General features: G+C 41.3%; 1 protein-coding gene across 6 annotated transcripts in view; it reads left to right on the top strand.

The window, feature by feature from the left end:
• The window catches only part of LOC126095742 (protein FAM169B-like), a 123,609-nt gene extending 105,975 nt beyond the window's left edge, over window positions 1–17,634 (top strand). For all 6 annotated transcript variants that reach the window (XM_049910515.1, XM_049910511.1, XM_049910510.1 and 3 more), the window contains one exon: window positions 17,281–17,634. In XM_049910515.1, coding sequence (XP_049766472.1) covers window positions 17,281–17,444 — 164 coding nt within the window. In that variant the 3' untranslated portion in view covers window positions 17,445–17,634. The remainder of the gene's footprint in view (window positions 1–17,280) is intronic.
• The last annotated feature ends 2,249 nt before the right edge of the window (window positions 17,635–19,883 follow it).

The following is a 19,883-nucleotide window of genomic DNA, read 5'->3' as shown; positions in this document are numbered from 1 at the left end:
CTTTCCTAAGATTCTCCCAATAACATGAAGTCAACCATTTACCTTTCCTACTACAACCTTTACATGCTTATTCCATTGCATGACATGACTGTGTGCAGCAGCACACTACTTATACTGCATTTGAACAGTATGGTTTTGTTTTTCCTACTCATCTGGATTAACTTAGATTTTCTATACTTAAATCTGTATGCAATTCATCACACCAACTAGTAAATTCAGTCTTAGTCATCTTGTATCCTTCTGCAATCATTCAACAATGACATCTTATCATACACCACAGCATCAACAGCAAAGAGCCACAGACTGATACTTTCCCCATTTGCCAGATTATTTGTATGTATTGAAAGTAACAGCGGTCCTATCACACTTGCCTAGGACACTCCCGACACCTGTGTCTGTGATGAACACTTGCTCTTGAGAACAATGTACTGGGTTCTGTTACTTAACACACTAGAGACCTACTGCAACACTTTACATATGTCTTTTAATACTACTCATGTTGTTATATTCTTTCAAGAACAAGAGAAAATAGAAATTTTGTTATTCCATTTTAGTTTATTTTTACTGTCTCTGCATACTTTTGTGCATTTTTCAGAATGTTTTTCTTTAAAATTTCATCTGCCTGTATGAGGAAACATATTGCATACAATTTAAATTTTGGAAGGTGTATGACCTTTTTCACTTACATTCCCTTACACTATAATTTATAATGCTTCCATTATTCACCTGCAAAAAGTATCATTGTGATCAGTGGCACTCTTCTTTTGGAGGATGCTTTTAGGAATACTGATTCTTAATTTCTTATAAGAAAGGATACATTACCTTCATTCAGAAAGGATACTCTTCGTTATTCATAATACTATATTTTATGAATATAATAGAGGGAAACATTCCACGTGGGAAAAATTTTGCCTTTACAAATGTCTGCTTGTGTCTGTGTATGTGTGGATGGATATGTGTGTGTGTGCGAGTGTAAACCTGTCCTTTTTTCCCCCTAAGGTAAGTCTTTCCGCTCCCGGGATTGGAATGACTCCTTACCCTCTCCCTTAAAACCCAATCCTTTTGTCTTTCCTTCTCCTTCCCTCTTTCCTGACGAGGCAACCATTGGTTGCGAAAGCTAGAGTTTTGTGTGTATGTTTGTGTTTATTTGTGTGTCTGTCGACCTGCCAGCGCTTTTGTTGGGTAAGTCTCATCATTTATACTATATTTTATGGTCTATAAGATGCCACAGGCTATATGACCACAAAAAATACATTTTTACCCTTTTTATTATTAGATTGCAAAGCCAGACTGAAACAAAAGACTTAGTTTATAAAACCGAACTAAGCTTCAAAATCCCTGAAAATCACCCCTTCTTGGGCATTGTTGTCCTCTTCATGTATAAGGTGGTCTTCACTGCTATTGAGAGTGTTACTTATGCAACACTTCTTGAAAGATTTAACAGTAATATCTTCTCTCACTCTAGACCACGATGTTTTATCCACTGACACATTGGTTTGATCATAGGTCATTTCTAAGCTCCCTTTAGCATGAATTCATGTTGGATTTTATGCCTCAGCCATTTGTTCCATTCCTCTCTCATATACATTTTATTGGCTTATTTATCTAAACATTAAGAGGTTGGGGACCTATGACCATCGCAGTCTGGTCCCTTGAATCCCCAAAACCAACCAACCATTAAGAGGTTGCAATTGTGATGTAAGTCCTCCTGGAATAACAGCAAGCTCTATATTTCACTGTCTCAATTTCTCTTTCTCAGATTTTTTCAAATGACTACTAAACTGATCTAGTACAAGAAGAGAACTCTTCTTCAATAAAGCACCTTTCCTTCTCTCCCATGCTCTGTTAATTCATAATTGCATACCAGTCTCTGCTCATGTACATGAACATCAGCACCTGGCAGTATTTCAGAAGGTTTTGGCATTGTTTTGCACTTGAAAATGATCATTGGATTAAGTTTAGTACTGTCAGCAGAGCATGAAAGGACAATAGTGTAGTGCATTTTTTCATGTCCACTTGTTTTTATAGTTTTAGCACCGTTCATGGCAACCGTTCTGTTATTCTGCACATCAAATGTCAGAGGAGTTTCATCCATATTCGCTATTTCACTTAGTCTCACACTGGTTTTCTTTCAATATAGAATAATAAAGTGATGGAAAGTTAATATTTTCTCTTCATACTCTTGTGGCATTTTCTGAGATATTTTGTCTTTGGTTCACGTGCTAAGTCCATGATGTTTGATAAACCTGTAGCAGCTACCATCTCCACCATTAAAGTCCACTGTAGCACTAGCTTACAAGCATGTATTTGAATCAGTTTTGTATTAACTCCAGTGCCAGTTTGATGGCGTCCTAGAATCGATTTCAATACATCATTTTCTAGTTTTGGCCATTTTGCATTCAGTACTCTATTTGCACATTTAGTCTTCCTCTTTTTTTCAGTTCTTCTTTATTAGCTTGCCAATCATGAATGGTTTTTCGCTGTTGGTGGAGGGGCGAAATGCCGCTAAGCTGCTCTGTTTCCATGTTCTTCTGCATATTTTATTACTGTCAATTTATAACCTGCTTCATATGTTTTGTGTTGTTGTTGACACTGTGGAGTCTTGTACCAAGGGAAGCAAGGGAGAAGATGATGTTTGGTGGCTGGTCTCCTCTTCCTACAACGTGACTGCACTTATGTATTAACAGGATTCTTTATTAACAAGAACAAGAAGCTACTTATCTTTAAGCAAGTTGTTGTGGTACAAGCTTTTCCATAATAGTCCATGTTAGCCTCACTGCTGGTGAAGTACAAGTCCCACTATAAACGCTACATTTTCATAGTTGGTGATGTGAACTGACAGACACCAACAAGAACAGTAACTGAGGTAGTAACTGAGCTGACTGTGACTGCAAATCTTTCCATGACTGGGCTGACTGTCTGTGACTGACTAGGCCCTCTGGTCCATGGTGGCAATCTAAATACTGGCGGTAGAGAGGGTGTTGGTGGCGCATTGCTTTTGAATCTGTCTTTGGCCTCTCTCCTGATAGGTGCACTTGATTCAACACCTGTTATCGATATTCTTGCAACCTCTTTGCCAGCCAGTGTGCTGGCAATACCTTACACCAGCACAATATGAATACTTTTTTATTTTTTCAATTGCAAAACTAAGTACTAACAAATGAATATAATAGAGGGAAACATTCCACGTGGGAAAAATATATCTAAAAACAAAGATGACGAGACTTACCAAACGAAAGCGCTGGCAGGTCGATAGACACACAAACAAACACAAACATACACACAAGATATTGTACTCTTATTGATGACATAAACCGCTTTCAGTTCCAGTTCACTGGCATTGTAGACTGCAGTGGTGCATAGGCTAGACAGTGATCTGGGTTGGTGATGGTGGGGCAGGAAGGAGACAGTGTTAGCAAGCTTGTGAATCCCCTCAACTCATGTTCATTGCATCGGTGCATTGCTGTTGCTAGTTGAATCCAATGTTTTCAGGTAGAGAGAGGGTCTCCCATGGCATTGAATATACTGCCATTTTTAAGACTGGTGGGAATTTTTAATCAATCAGTCAGCCTTTTTATATTAATCTCAAGTGTAAGATGCACTTGAATTTTGGAGGCAATTTTTCAAAGAAAAAAGTGCGTCTTATAGTCTGTAAAATACGTTACCCAAGAGGTCTGTGTTCTATATTCAATCTAATGTAATCCCTCCCATAGTAAAGATAATATTATCTGGGAGTTAAACTAGCCTTAAAAGAAAAAGGAAGGTAAAGGCCATCTCTTCTCTATGTTCACGTTACCTAACTCAGTCCACCTCAGTTCACCTAGGCTATTTACCATCTAATCTCAATATTATGAAAAGGAAAAATTGCTACTCACCATATAGTGGAGATATTGAGTCACAGACAGGCACAACAAAAGACTACTAAACATGTAAGCTTTTGGCCAGGAGGCCTTCTTTTGAAACAGACAGCATGTGTGTCTTTTAGCATGTGTATATGTACGTTTCTATTTTGGAAGACAGTCTTTTGGCTGAAAGCTTACATGTTTAGTAGTGTTTTGTCATGTCTCTGTCTCAGTATCTCCTCTATATGGTGAGTAGCAAGCTTTCCTTTTCATATTGTTATGATATTCTATCCTGGATTTTCCATTGTTTGATTTTACTACCTAATCTCCATTTATTTATTTATTTATTTATCATTGCCCTCAATACTATGTCATGGAGCACCTGACCACCTCACTTATACAATTTTATTGCCACTCACATCCCTACGTAACACTATCCTCAAATTACCTATTTCTTCCTTTAATATTTCATGTTCTTCCTCCTAATAGCCTTACATTATTCCTCTCCTTTTAGAAATTCTATGTTACCTTCTTAACAACGGTATTAGTTCATAGTAATTTTATACACCTTTTCTCCTGTTGCTTGACTTACTGTTATCCATATATTTAAAATGTTAGCATATCATTCACTTCCTTCTAAGAGGCTGAGTTACTTTACTAGCATCCCCCACACTAATGAAAGATGACATAACTAACTCTGAAAGCAATCTCAGTACAATAAGTGCTTCTTTGTTTGTACCTGTTAAGCGTTTGCTTCTAACTGCATTTGTGGGTATGCATGGGTGAGGATGTATTCATATGTTAGGCCTGTGTCCTTGAACCATCAAGATTCCAAACCACTAGTCTCAAGTCATTTATTTCTATATATGTAGTCTGGATCTGTCCAAAAGAATAGACACCACGTCTATATAATTAAGGCAAGGATGGCTAATGATTTCTTCAGCACAGATGAACACCAGCCTTGAACTCCTACAGGAATTGGCAAAATGCCATGAGTAATGGGGATAATGGGCAAGGGACACAACATTAGTAGTGGACACTGCTTTAGGGTGTGGAATTCCAACTATTTTATAAGGACCAATGCAAGTCATAAAAAATTTACTCATTTCCTATTTTAATCCCAAAGTCTGTGGATGATCTTTCACTAATAACAACTCGCCAATACAGAAGTTAGGTGTACTATCATTTTTATGAAAACTGTGCACTCTGATATTTGCTTGCTTAAACAAATTGTACCACTTTTTGCATATCATTTGGCTGTATTAATGTACCAGTAGGCCAATAAAACAATTTCAATAGAGGTTCTCCTACGAAAGGTTCACCTAAATCTTAAACAGGTGATAACCATGTAGAAAGGTGCCGTAGTTTGTTTGAAATGCTTGAAATTTTGGAATAAGCTGAGCCCAAGAAGTATGCCTTTCAGAGCAGAATGTTTTACGAAGTGTGCCAATTTCCTTCATCACCTATTCACACCGATTCAATTACAGATGATATTTGGACACACTAATATGCTTAAAGCCTAGTCACACTAAGAACTGTTTAAAGGTAGTACTTTTAAACTGAGATCCATTGCCTGTCAGCAGTCGACATGGTTTTCCGATGCTAACAAAGTTGTAGTAACCAAGTAATACAGGAAACCAATCCAAGTAACACAAATATGGCTTTATTCGTGAACCTCTGAACAATAAGGGAAATGAGTCTCTCATGACGCAACATATAACAAGACAAAAGAATCATGAAGAAGGTGCAACTTAAGTGATACACAAAACAACTGATGTGAGCCTCACCAACTAAAAGAACATAGTGAGAGTGAATCAGTGATGCTCCGTGAGTATATAGGTGTGAGTCACCAGTAGACCGCGTGGCAGGGACTGTGCCATGTGCACATCTCCTACAGGCGTCCTCTAGTGGCCGCCCATGCTGATACAGATGATGATTGATTTAAGTACATACATGTGGTGTCACTACACTCAGCACACTCACACACACTAGTAGTAGGATACAGCACTCCTCTCCCTTGTGCGAAGAAGTCTCCCAGCCAGTGGAGGAGATGCCAGTGGCCTGATGAGAGACACAGCCATCAGATGTGGAGTGGCGGCAGGTGATGCCAACAGTGGGGGTAGGATTATGTGCGGGGCAGATAAGGGAGAATCCCCAATGGTGGTGGGCCCACACGGTGCCAGAGAGGATGCCGTCGCCATCTCTGCATCATCATCAACTGGCAGGTCCCAGTGTTGAGGAGACAGGGCCGGACCCACTGGCAACCATGGCTGAAGCGATAATGCTAAGGAGGCCAGTGTATGCAGCCCAACCAGAACAGCAGGCTGGAGTAGTGGACCCAAAGTTCGAGATGGACCATTGCCTGGCACGGGGAAGCTGGAACCCCAGAGTGCCACATGTGGAGGAGGCAACCAAAGGCACAGTGATGTTCCCACAGCAGGCAATGACAGGCTTGAGCTGGAGAGTGTGAGGCAGACTGCAGCTACAGGGGCTGCACCTGCAAACCAGTAGCTTCTGGTGGCAAGCGAGGGCACAACTGATCAAAACGTCACACCATCAGCTTGTTGGCCATACAGATGTCAAAAAGATGGCCTCCCCATTGGTGGACAACATTGGCCAGTGACCAAAGGGTTTTGTGTCCACACCAGCAATTGCAATGTGAAGTGGCCGGATGAAAGCGACAGTGGCAGGTGTGGCACAGGCCACAGAAAGTGGAAGAGCATGTGCAGCTGCTGGCCATGAAGCAACTCCCCCATAGGTGTGACATGATAGTTGCTCAGAAAATAGAGAAGGGCTTTGTTCAGCAAAGAATCCTTAACAAACTTTTTCATCTGGGACTTTGAACAAATGCACTAGTCGTTCCGCCTCACCATATAATGGAGGGTGGAATGGTGGAGCCTTAACATGACAAATGCCATGACGGGAACAAAATAGCTGAAAGGTGAATATAAGGTGCAAGGCAATCCCTCAATAGAAAAAATGCTCAAATGTGTACAAATTGTGACCTAGGTGATGTTGAGTCACACCGGAGAGTGTAAGGAAACTGAGAAAATGCATCCACAACCAAGAGCCAATAAGAATTCAAGAAAGTACTCACAAAACCTACGTGAATGCTTTCTCAATGCTGGCATGGAGCGGACCAGGGGGCAGAGAGACCCTGGGAGCTGCGTGTTGCTGGGCACTGCTCACAAGCTGTGACGAAACAGACAGGGGGTCTGAAATCTGACCCAGCAGTTTATGTGGTCATCCTTGTTGAACAAAATGAACCATCTGGCAGAGAGCCAGGTCAGTGGCAGTGGCTGCTACTATGCACAAGCTTTTAATTGGCAAACTCTTGACTGTGACCTGCATTTTGGTATCAAGATGAAGCAAAACATTTCTTCATGATAAAAGTTGGGAACAGGGCCCACGGGAAGATGGGATAAGGCATCCGCATTGGCATGTTTAGACATAGGTCAAAAATGGATTTCATAATTGTAGTGAGACAAGAACAGTACCCAGTGTAGTGGGCGGTGTGCTACCTTATCAGGCAAGGAAGTATGAGGGTTAAACAAGGAAACTTAGGGTTTCTGCTCAATAGTAAGGCGAAACTTGGAGCCAAAAAAAAAAAAAAAAAAAAATAAATAAATAAAAAGTATATATATATATATATATATATATATATATATATATATATATATATAAATGAAATTTCTGGAGCGCATAGACTATGGAAATGGTATCTTTTTCCACTCAAGAGTAATGCTGCTGGCTGAAAGTGAAAGATTTAGAGACAAAAGCAATCAGTCGTTCAGAGCTGTTGACGTATCAGTGCTGTAGGACTGTGCCAAGGCCATACTGTGAGTTGTCAGTCACCAAAACTGTGTGCTATTCCGGAAAGAATGTAGCTGGATAAGGAGCCTAGAGTAGTATGGATTTCAACATTTGAAAAGCATTTTCACAATCTGGGCTCCAGCAGAAAAGTACATTCTTGCATAACAAGGCATGCAACAGGTGGACCAATGTGGCCGCCCCTGGCAGGAATTTATGGTAGTGGTCTGTATTCCCTAGGAAGGCCTGAAGCTCCTTTGTGGTCGAGGGCAAGGCACAGATGTAGCAGCAGAGTTGAACCACATCCTACGAGACCTTTAACCACAAATAAACAATAGAAGGTTTGGGGGGGGGGGGGGGGGGGACAGATTTCACAAGGTGACACTATAAGCCTGCAGACTGTAAGACAGAAAACTAATTGCACAAATTGTTCAAGTGATCAGCCATGGAGGAGCCTGTGACGACAATATCATCCAACCCAGGATGGACATAGTCAGTTGCTGTAAACATTGAAGTTACAAATATTGGATAAAGACCAAAAGGAGTATTCTGAACCAGCAGATATGCTTCAGCCAAATCAGTTTCAGAAAAGTACTGGATGCCTTACATTTTTGCCAACAGTTCCTCTTGGCATGGTAGAGGATAAGTATCCCATGATCGACTGCACACTGACAGTTATACTGAAGTCGCCACAGAGGTGAAGTTATCCCAACAGCTTCTGAACTACAACCATTGGAGATGGCCATTCTCTAGTGATAACAGGTTGCACCAACCCGTAGAGATTAAGTCTCTCCAATTTAGCTTTCACTTGATCTTTCAGTTCACCAGATATAGGATGTGTGCAACAAAAACAAGGTTGAACCATGGATTTCAAAGAATTATGAGCAGAAAAATTCATTGTATACCATGTAATGTCCAAAAACAAATCTGTTAGCTCATCACACAATGTTTCCTATCAAGAATATGGTACCTTATCAGACACAAGGTGAACTGCTTCTCTGATAGAAAATCCAAATGCCTGAAATGTGTCCATCCTGATCAAGTTTTCAACACAGACATCAGCAAATATCAAAATATAATGGAACGAACGACTGACTTGTAAGAGGCAGATGCCATAAACTGTCCCAACTGCACAATGTTCTGTTTGTTATAACTGACCAGCTTCCGTGTGACCAGTGTCAGTGGTGGAAAGACTGAACTCACAGAAGTTTGAGAATTCAATAATGTCACTACATCACCTGTAATAATGTCACTACATCACCTGTGTTGATCTGTAGCCAGAGCACATGGTGAAAAAATACTTAACTTGATAAATAACTTGGAAGAAGTTACAAGAATTGACGTCACACGGTTTTTGTCCATGTCCGTACCCTGAGCAGCCTCCAGTGAATGAGATACGGAGGCAATTTGACTTTTCTTCTGGCAAGCATTACAAGCAGCCCAGCATTTAAGGGCATGCCAAACATTTGTGTCAGTCAAAACAGAAAGGACAGTATGTAAACAGAGAACACTGCCACTGGAGCTGTGGTGGTCATGGCTGCTGGGGCCAGCCTTGGTCTGCTCGGCACTAGGGCTGCATGTTTATCGCCACTGCTGCCATTCCTCATGCAAGCCACCTGTCATCCTGGTGAACATATCTTGTCACACTACTGCCACGTCACCCCATGCTTCAATTTGGTCACCTGCTACCTAAGAAACTTCAAAAGATTGTGGTATTTGCAAAACTTCTGCCAACAGCAGTTTTCATGGGGTAAATCCTTCTGGCACACTTCCTTATCCGGAGCTAAACAGATAATTGTACCATGCACCATAGAGTCTGCATAAGAGTCGTTATGAGCATCAGTAACAAATTAACACTTATGGCTAAGCCTGTGAAGCTTGGTTGCCCAGGCCCTCTACGACTGGTTTGGTTTCTTGTGGCACCACTGTGACATAAGTTCATTTGTGATGGTACGAGGTGCATTCAAGTTCTAAGGCCTCCGATTTTTTTTCTAACTAACTACTCACCCGAAATCAATGAAACTGGTGTTACTTCTCGACGTAATCGCCCTGCAGACGTACACGTTTTTCACAACCCTGATGCCATGATTCCATGGCAGCGGCGAAGGCTTCTTTAGGAGTCTGTTTTGACCACTGGAAAATCGCTGAGGCAATAGCAGCATGGCTGGTGAATGTGCGGCCACGGAGAGTGTCTTTCATTGTTGGAAAAAGCCAAAAGTCACTAGGAGCCAGGTCAGGTGAGTAGGGAGGATGAGAAATCACTTCAAAGTTGTTATCACAAAGAAACTGTTGCGTAATGTTAGCTCGATGTGCGGGTGCGTTGTCTTGGTGAAACAGCACACGCGCAGCCCTTCCCGGACGTTTTTGTTGCAGTGCAGGAAGGAATTTGTTCTTCAAAACATTTTTGTAGGATGCACCTGTTACCGTAGTGCCCTTTGGAATGCAATGGGTAAGGATTACGCCCTCGCTGTCCCAGAACATGGACACCATCATTTTTTCAGCACTGGCGGTTACCCAAAATTTTTTTGGTGGCGGTGAATCTGTGTGCTTCCATTGAGCTGACTGGCGCTTTCTTTCTGGATTGAAAAATGGCATCCACGTCTCATCCATTGTCAAAACTGACGAAAAGAAAGTCCCATTCATGCTGTCATTGTGCGTCAACATTGCTTGGCAACATGCCACACGGGCAGCCATGTGGTCGTCCGTCAGCATTCGTGGCACCCACCTCGATAACACTTTTCACATTTTCAGGTCGTCATGCAGGATTGTGTGCACACAACCCACAGAAATGCCAGCTCTGGAGGCGATGTGTTCAACAGTCATTCGGCGATCCCCCAAAACAATTCTCTCCACTTTCTCGATCATGTCATCAGACCGGCTTGTGCGAGCCCGAAGTTGTTTCTGTTTGTTGTCACACGATGTTCTGCCTTCATTAAACTGTTGCACCCACGAACGCACTTTCGACACATCCATAACTCCATCACCACATGTCTCCTTCATCTGTTTCAATTGGTTTCACACCACGCAAATTCAGAAAACGAATGATTGCATGCTGTTCAAATAAGGAAAACGTTGCCATTTTAAGTATTTAAAACAGTTCTCATTCTCGCCGCTGGCGGTAAAATTCCATCTGCCGTACGGTGCTGCCATCTCTGGGACGTACTGACAATGAACGCGGCCTCATTTTAAAACAATGTGCATGTTTTTATCTCTTTCCAGTCCGGAGAAAAAAAATCAGAGGCCTTAGAACTTGAATGCACCTCGTAATTGGACAATAAACAGCACTGACACTGTATGTGATACACCTTATGTGAAATCCATGAGAGAAATAAGGCTTTGCACAAATTTGAGTCTATCACACCAAAAGCCAAAAAATGCACATACATCTTGCTCACAACATGGTAGAGTTTTGTCAGGACTGGCTCTCCCAAGGCCGTCAGTAGTTCTAATGGAATGTTGTCTACTCCCGGGGCCTTATTTCGACTCAGGTCTTTCAGTGCTCTGTCAAACTCTTCACACAGTATCGTATCTCCCATTTCATCTTCATCTACATCCTCTTCCATTTGCATAAAAGTGACCTCAAGTACATCGTCCTTGTATAGACCCTCTATATACGCCTTCCACCTTTCTGCTTTCCCTTCTTTGCTTAGAACTGGGTTTCCATCTGAGCTCTTGATGGTCATACAAGTGGTTCTCTTTTCTCCAAAGGTCTCTTTAATTTTCTTGTAGGCAGTATCTATCTTGCCCCTAGTGAGATAAGCCTCTACATCCTTACATTTGTCCTCTAGCCATCCCTGCTTAGCCATTTTGCACTTCCTGTAGATCTCATTTTTGAGACGTTTGTATTCCTTTTTGCCTGCTTCATGTACTGCATTTTTATATTTTCTCCTTTCATCAATTAAATTCAATATTTCTTCTGTTACCCAAGGATTTCTACTAGCCCTCGTCTTTTTACCTACTTGATCCTCTGCTGCCTTCACTACTTCATCCCTCAAAGCTACCCATTCTTCTTCTACCGTATTTCTTTCCCCCATTCCTGTCAATTGTTCCCTTATGCTCTCCCTGGAACTCTGTACAACCTCTGGTTTAGTCAGTTTATCCAGGTCCCATCTCCTTAAATTCCCAACTTTTTGCAGTTTCTTCATTTTTAATCTACAGTTCATAACCAATAGATTGTGGTCAGAGTCCACATCTGCCCCTGGAAATGTCTTACAATTTAAAACCTGATTCCTAAATCTCTGTCTTACCATTATATAATCTATCTGATACCTTATAGTATCTCCAGGATTCTCCCATGTATACAACCTTCCTTCATGATTCTTGAACCATGTGTTAGCTATGATTAAGTTATGCTCTGTGCAAAATTCTACCAGACAGCTTCCTCTTTCATTTCTTCCCCCCAATCCATATTCACCTACTATGTTTCCTTCTCTCCCTTTTCCTACTACCGAACTCCAGTCACCCATGACTATTAAATTCACTATTCATTATTAAACCTACTCCTGCATTACCCCTATTTGATTTTGTATTTATAACCCTGTATTCACCTGACCAAAAGTCTTGTTCCTCCTGCCACTGAATTTCACTAATTCCCACTATATCTAACTTTAACCTATCTATTTCCCTTTTTAAATTTTCTAACCTACCTGCCCGATTAAGGGATCTGACATTCCACACTCCGATCCGTAGAACGCCAGTTTTCTTTCTCCTGATAACGACGTCCTCTTGAGTAGTCCCTGCCTGGAGATCCGAATGGGGGACTATGTTACCCAAGAGGACGCCATCATCATTTAACCATACAGTAAAGCTGCATGCCCTCGGGAAAAATTACAGCTGTAGTTTCCCCCTGCTTTCAGCCGTTCGCAGTACCAGCACAGCAAGGCCGTTTTGGTTAGTGTTACAGGGCCAGATCAGTCAATCATCCAGACTGTTGCCCTTGCAACTACTGAAAAGGCTGCTGCCCCTTTTCAGGAACCACATGTTTGTCTGGCCTCTCAACAGATACCCCTCCATTGTGGTTGCACCTATGGTACGGCCATCTGTATCGCTGAGGCACGCAAGCCTCCTCACCAACGGCAAGGTCCATGGTTCCTAACAATTTCCAAAATGTAAGGTCCCATGTCTACCACAGTGTGTTGAAAGTCTGTTAATACCCTTTATGCGGCCATAATCACATCAGAAATCTTTTTGCATGAATCATGTGACTACAGATGACAACTCCACCACTGCACTGTTCTTTTATATCTTGTGTACACTATACTGCCAAAGACCTGCCGCAGTGGTAACACTTGTGGTAACACTGGTTCCTGTCAGATCACTGAAGTTAAGTGCTGTCAAGCTGTAATAGCCCTTGGATGGGTGACTATCCGGTCTGGTAAGTGCTGTTGGCAAGTGGGGTGCGCTCAGCCCTTGTGAGGCAAACTGAGGAGCTACTTGATTGAGAAGTAGTGGCTCCACTCTTGCAAACCAACATATGGCCAGGAGAGCAATGTGTTGACCACGTGCCCCTCCATATCAGCATCCAGTGACACCTGTGAGCTGAGGATGACACAGCAGTTAGTCAGTACCATTGGGCCTTCATGGTCTGTTCAGGTGGAGTTTAGTTTTTAGTTTAGTACACTATACTAGTGCCATCTGCATACGTGCACATAGTGTTATCCCACGACGTTTGTCACCACAGTGTATGTGACCTTTACTGTAATACAGCTTGAAGTGTGTCTCACCAGAAAACAATACATTTTGCCACTTGGCTCACTAGTGATAGCAATTGCAAGCCTGTTAACAGTCTGAGGCATCTGTTTTTTTGGAAAATGACACTTGTGGTATGGATACCTCCAGTCCAGCTTGCCAAAGATAAATATCAAACCACAATTCAGATATTTTCACACTTGTCACCATGCTCTGTTGTCAAGTCAACACTATAAATGAAGGCCAGTTTTGTTAATCCCATGCTGAATGCAATCATCATTGTCGGTGTCATTGAGTGAACATGGTAATACTGCTGTAGAACCCCATGTTCAGCAATGTACTCTGAACTGATTGCTCCAAAATTCTTGTGTCTGCTTCAGCAGAGTGTTGTCATCAGAACCACCACAGATAGCCTCCTATTCTGGTTTAAAAAGTGGCCAACTCCTTTTCACCTAATAGCTATTTCATCATCCTTCAACAACATTCCATAGATGCTCATGACAACACCAGACAAACAGCTGACCAGCTTCACCATTTCCAAGATGCTCATTCTTAGGTGGTTGTTCATAAGAATCTGCACTTTGTCAAAGTCACTTACAGCAGTGGACTTCCCCATTTTTGGTCTGTATTGCTACAGAATGATTGATTCTCCATTTGTCTCTGCTGCAATTTTCTTACCACATCATGTGTTCACAATTTCACAAGGGAGCATCCAATCTCACGTTGGGCAGGAATGGTCATCATTGCATTCCACCTCATAGTTCCCATTATTGTATCAAATTTAATAGTTTAACTCACCATTGTTAAAATCTAATGCATAAACACTGAAGCACCAAAGAAACTGGTATAGGTATGTGGATTCAAATACAGAGATATGTAAACAGGCAGAATGCAGCACTGCAGTTGGCAATTCCTATATAAGACAACAAGTGTCTGGCACAGTTGTTAAATCTGAACGTGGTGTTATACTTGGCACATTTGCGATGGGACACAGCACTTTTGCGGTAGCGATGAAGTGGTGATTTTCCCATATGACCATTTCGTGAGTGTACCGTGAATATCAGGAATTCAGTAAAACATCAAATCTTTGACATCACTGCAGCCGGAAGAAGATCCTGGAAGAATGGGACCAATGACAACTGAAGAGAATCATTCAACGTGACAGAAGTGACAATTCTGCAAATTGCTGCACTGGACCATCAACAAGTGTCAGCGTGTGAACCATTCAACAAAACATCATTAATAGGGGCTTTCGGAGCCAAAGGACTACTCATGTACCGTTGATTACTGCATGGGCTCATCAGCACCGACACTGGACTGCTGATGACTGGAAGCATGTTGCCTGGTCGAGCGAGTCTCATTTCAAATTGTATTGAGCAGATGGATGTGTACGGGTACGGAGACAACCTCATAAATCCATGGGCCATGCATATCATCAGGGGACTGTTCGAGCTGGTGGAGGCTCTGTAATGGTGTGGGGCATGTGCAGTTGGAGTGAGATGGGACCCCTAATATGTCTAGATATGACAATGACATGCAGGTAAGCATCCTGTCTGATCACCTGCTTCAATTCATGTCCATTGTACATTCCAGCGGACATGGGTAATTCCAGCAGGACGATGGGACACCCCACATGTCCAGAATTGCTACAGAGTGACGCTCTCCTGAGTTTAAACACTTCTGATGATAACCAGTCTCACCAGACATGAAATTGTTGAGCATATCTGGGATGCCTTGGAGCATGCTGTTTAGGAGAGATGTCCACTCTCTCGTACTCTGATGGATTTATGGACAGCCCTGCGTGGTTCACGGTGTCAATTCCCTGCAGCATATTTCAGACATTATTCGAGTCCATGCCACGATGTGCTGTGGCACTTCTGCATGCTCACGTGGGCCCTACATGACATTAGGCACATGTACAAGTTTCTTTGACTCTTCAGTGTATGATAAATAGAAGATGGGCTGATATTTATTGGATTCTAGGAAGGCTCTCCCTATGTGGCACACAAAAACACTGGTGTATAAGAAGAGGAGGAGAAGGAGGAGATTAGTGTTTAACGTCCCGTTGACAATGAGGTCATCAGAGATGGATAGGGAAAGATGTGGAAGGAAACTGGCTTCAAAGGAACCATCCTGGCATTTGCCTGAAATGATTTAGGGAATGAATGCGAGTCCAGTGTGCTAACCAGTGCACCACCTCGCTTGGTGTAAGAGAAGATATCTTTCTGTTGTCTAGTGTGTTTGTTGGTCTCTCCTCAAAGACGAAATAGTAGTTGTTACACCATAAAAACTAATTAAAGTGAAGTGAAGCGAAGTGAAGTAAGCTGAAGGGAAAGGAGGTGACACATTAGTTTACATATGGGTGATGTTAGCCTGTCAGAAAGTTTCAAAACACAACACACATTGCAGCAGAGTAAAAGAGTCAGATACAACCCCTGGGTTGTGGCTAAGGTGTTACTCCTCAATATCCTTTCTTCCTTGTTGGTAGTGTAGTGATATGTGCTGTAGATCATCTGTGAAGTTTGGAAAGCAGGAGAGAATTGAAGCTGCGAGCCTGGATTGTCATTGGTGGCTGAAAATCTCAGCTGGGAAGAGTGCTGAATGTGAAAAGTAAGGTGCTGGGTCTGAGTCCTGATGTGATAAACTATTTTAATCTCCCAACTACACAGTGAAAATTTCACTAAAAACCAGTTTTTGTGATCCGCCATTGGTAAATAATGCACTCACTAGTGCCTAAATCAGCACAGTTCCTTTGTTTTTCTTTCATTATTCCTAGAAAATTCCTTTGTGCCAAATTATGGGTTCACCATTATTATTCATTTGACATCCACTATTATTTTCTTATTTAATGTAACAACAAAGTTCCTTCTTTCATCATTAAGTTGTTTTCCTGCTTTGTGTCCTGCCCGCCTACATTTCATTTTTGTTAAAGTCATACTCATTTCTTCCAGTCCTGTAGGTTGCCTGATCCATTTCTTTGTGTTTTTATTTCTAATTCCCAACATGTGTTGCTCCTATAGCTCCTAAGCAAAATGTTTTTGTAATGGAAGTCTGTATCTCTCTGTCAAAATTCAAAACTAATTATACAGACTTATTACAAACTTACCATTTCTGACACAGTGAAATCTTTGTTTTGACAACTGAACAACTGATTACCTTACTAGGCAATTTGTACTTTCCTATTTATTTACTTTGCTGCCCATACAGTTATAGTATTCAACTACATTAGACACAAAAACTCAATGCGATCAGTGACTTCCTTGGTAATTTGTGCTATTTCTTTTCCATATGCTTATTTTAGTCTTATCATAATTTAATTCTGGTCTCCCTGCACTCAGTTGTTCCATAATTCTTGAAGTTTCTCTTCACTGGAGGCCGATAACACAATGTCACCAGAAAAAAAATGTTCCAGGTATAAATATATTAATAGAAGGAGCAAAATGTGACAACTCAATATATAGTTGAGGTGTTCAGAAGTCGATACACACATAACACATAAGCAAGCCTGAAACCAATGGATGATATCCTCCTTAAGTGATACCTACTACAGAAAACACACACACACACACACACACACACACACACACACACACACACACACCTACATTGTCCTGGCCAGCTACAATCCACCAGATCTGCAGCTTGACGAGTTATGCTCCAGTCACCCTTCTGCAGTTCCCACTATTGTGATGAAGTGTAATGGAAGCTTATCATTGGTGGGTATATTCGCAAATCTAACAGATTGAACCAGTTCCTTGTTTATCAAGATCTTGTTGAAACTGAGCCAAATGTTTCCCAAAACTAAGAATCCAATGGAAGGTTTTATTTCATATTCATTGCTCATTCCAGTTATGTTAAGTGTAACTTGTTCTATAGAATTTGTATTAAAAAATTTAGTGGAATAAGTTTAGATTGACTTGCTTGTTTTTCATTTCTACAGTGCTGAAGAAATTTCTTGCAGAGAGACCAACATACCGGCGAAAATTTTGGGAAGTAGAAGGGACAGGACAAGAAGGAGACAGAAAATTGATATGGTATTCTCTGCTGAAGAAAGAAAGACTGTTACAGAAGACTGAAAGAAGTAATTCACAAGTTCCTATTTAGTCCTTCGAAGAACAAAAACCTATGAATGAAAATTTTAGTAATGTTTGTTATGCCAATTCATCAGAACCATGGAGGAGAGTGGAGAGAGAGAGAATAAACTAAGTTTCTCCCAAACATTTCTTCTGTTAATGTATAACTTTTTATGTTCATTTATATGGCATCTCTTCTTCATAATGAAATCTACAGCACACATTGTGGCATATAGTGGGATATTCAGTCTTCAGTTCTGACCCAGCATGCAGTTTAAGATTAAATGTGATAATGTAATGTGGTGAAGTTTTTGGAGGTGTACGAATGATGTAAATTTTAAGGTAAAGGATGCTTATGTAATTACGAGTGTCACTAGGTCTTCTTAACACTCAGAACAAAGTGTGTACTATCTTAAAACAGATAAACAAATATTCTCTGGGTCAGCATTAGGATTTCACACATGGAAAAGGCACTTGAAGTAATGAGGAGGAGTCAAGTGTGTAATAACAATAAGACAAACCTCAATACTGCAGCACTTAGCAAGGCAATTCATAGTTCAGTGGCATAATTAACATACTTATAAGCAACTGTACAATGGCAGGATTTGGATAAAATCCCAGTTGGTTGTAAGTTTTTTGATTTACTGCATTCATTTGTTTATAGTAAACACAAATTTAGCAGATGAACAGGTGACAGTTCTTAACAAGTTTTTTTTGAGCACTTTAAAGGGCACAACATGTGCTTTTTTAATCACGTAATAACCCTTCTGAAGTTCCTACACTTCAGTCTGCCTTCTGTAAGAAAGTGGGTTTATCAGATGAGTAATAAATCTATAAAATTCTGAGACAGAATTATTGGCCAGTTCTTGCCTTCAGCAGAAATGACAGTACTGCCAGTAAAAGTATGTACACCGTCCTGGCTTTCAGAACTAATAGTTTTTTCCTTGGCGAAATAGATGGATAGACTGGGGTAGCTTAAAATGTAATGGCAGATGACTTAGACACCAGAAATAAAGGGACCCACATGCAGGGAGAGCATAAATCATTTCGGTGATACAAACTGAATAATCACCACACAGAGTAAGCACTGAGTGGCAATCAGGCACATTGAAAAAAAGACTGCTAGATATTCTTAGCCTTTGGACTAAGTCCTTCACACATCCACTGTTGTTTCCAGGTCCTAAGACCCGACTAACACTGTATCTGAGATGAGCGTAACCTTTGCTGGTGTGGGTAGTGGGGGTACAAAGGAGGTGTGGGTTGAGGAGAGGGAGGGATTGGAGGGTTGGGGTGATGTAAGATGCTAGGGCTGCCTAAGGGAGAGTGTAGTGATGTGATGGGGCAGGATAGTGAGCTGCTACGTGTGCTGCATCGCAAGGGCAAAGAGAAAAGAAGAGACGCACAGAAGGGGAAAGGGGAAATGACTATGCAGGTGCACTGGTGAGATAAAAGGCGTGTGCAGTGCTGGAGCTGGAACAGGAAGGTGTTAAGGGAATGAATGACACCGCCTAGAGAACGTTGAGTCCACAGATCTTACAGCAAGAAAGGATATATTGCAGGGAGTTTCCACCAGTGCAGTTCAGAAAAGCTGATGTTGTTGGGAAGAATCTAAATTGCACCTAAGTTCAGTGCACTGTGTCGGGTGGTAGACTCAACAGCTGGGTGGTTCAGCTGTCTCTCAGCTAGTCTGGAAGTGGCCATTCATATTGTTGGTATCTCATACTGGATTTCAAACAGCCAACACATATTACATTCACCAAGGTGCAGACTACTATTTTTTTGTTTGTAGATCATTTCCACTGGGCTCATTTCTGGACATCGTGCAATAGCCAGATGCCATTGTTAAACACATACTGAAAACTAATCAGATCTCTAACAGTAGAACCATGCCACACAAGGGGTCTTAACATGAAATTAGCAACTAAACCCTAAATGTCACTACCAATTAATCCACAATTTTGGGTTTGTGGTTTGCAGGCAACCAATTCATTTATGAATGGGAGCCAGTAGTCATAATGTCACATGAAAGTCCTCCTCTTATGAACAAGCAGGGACACCTGAGGATCTACCAAAGAAACTTAAAAGTATCTGGTACCCTTATCCATTTCCAAAACTCCTTTCTCTCTTATATTGTATTTGATTCCATAAGGAAGTTTATTATATTGTTCAACTTGATGAAACACAATATTCGCTGATTTCTACAAACATCATCAATCTAAAAATGATTCAAGAGCGGACTACTTTTAGAAAGGATAATTTCTGGTAATTGTGTGTTTATTTACTCTGCCATAGGAGATTGTTACCTAACTGCAACAAAAGTTGCTAACAAATATTGGTGAGACAAAGAATCTAAGCTGGCCAATAAAATGTAAGGACACGCGTGCAGTGGACTGAGCAGAACATTGAGGAGAAAAAGGGGTGGGGGTGGGGGCAGGGGTGATACTCCTAGTGCGACACTTTACTGCTAGCC

This window comes from Schistocerca cancellata, chromosome 8 (genome assembly GCF_023864275.1).
Source record: "Schistocerca cancellata isolate TAMUIC-IGC-003103 chromosome 8, iqSchCanc2.1, whole genome shotgun sequence".
Taxonomy (NCBI): domain Eukaryota; kingdom Metazoa; phylum Arthropoda; class Insecta; order Orthoptera; family Acrididae; genus Schistocerca; species Schistocerca cancellata.
This window is presented reverse-complemented; position numbering and strand designations above follow the sequence as displayed.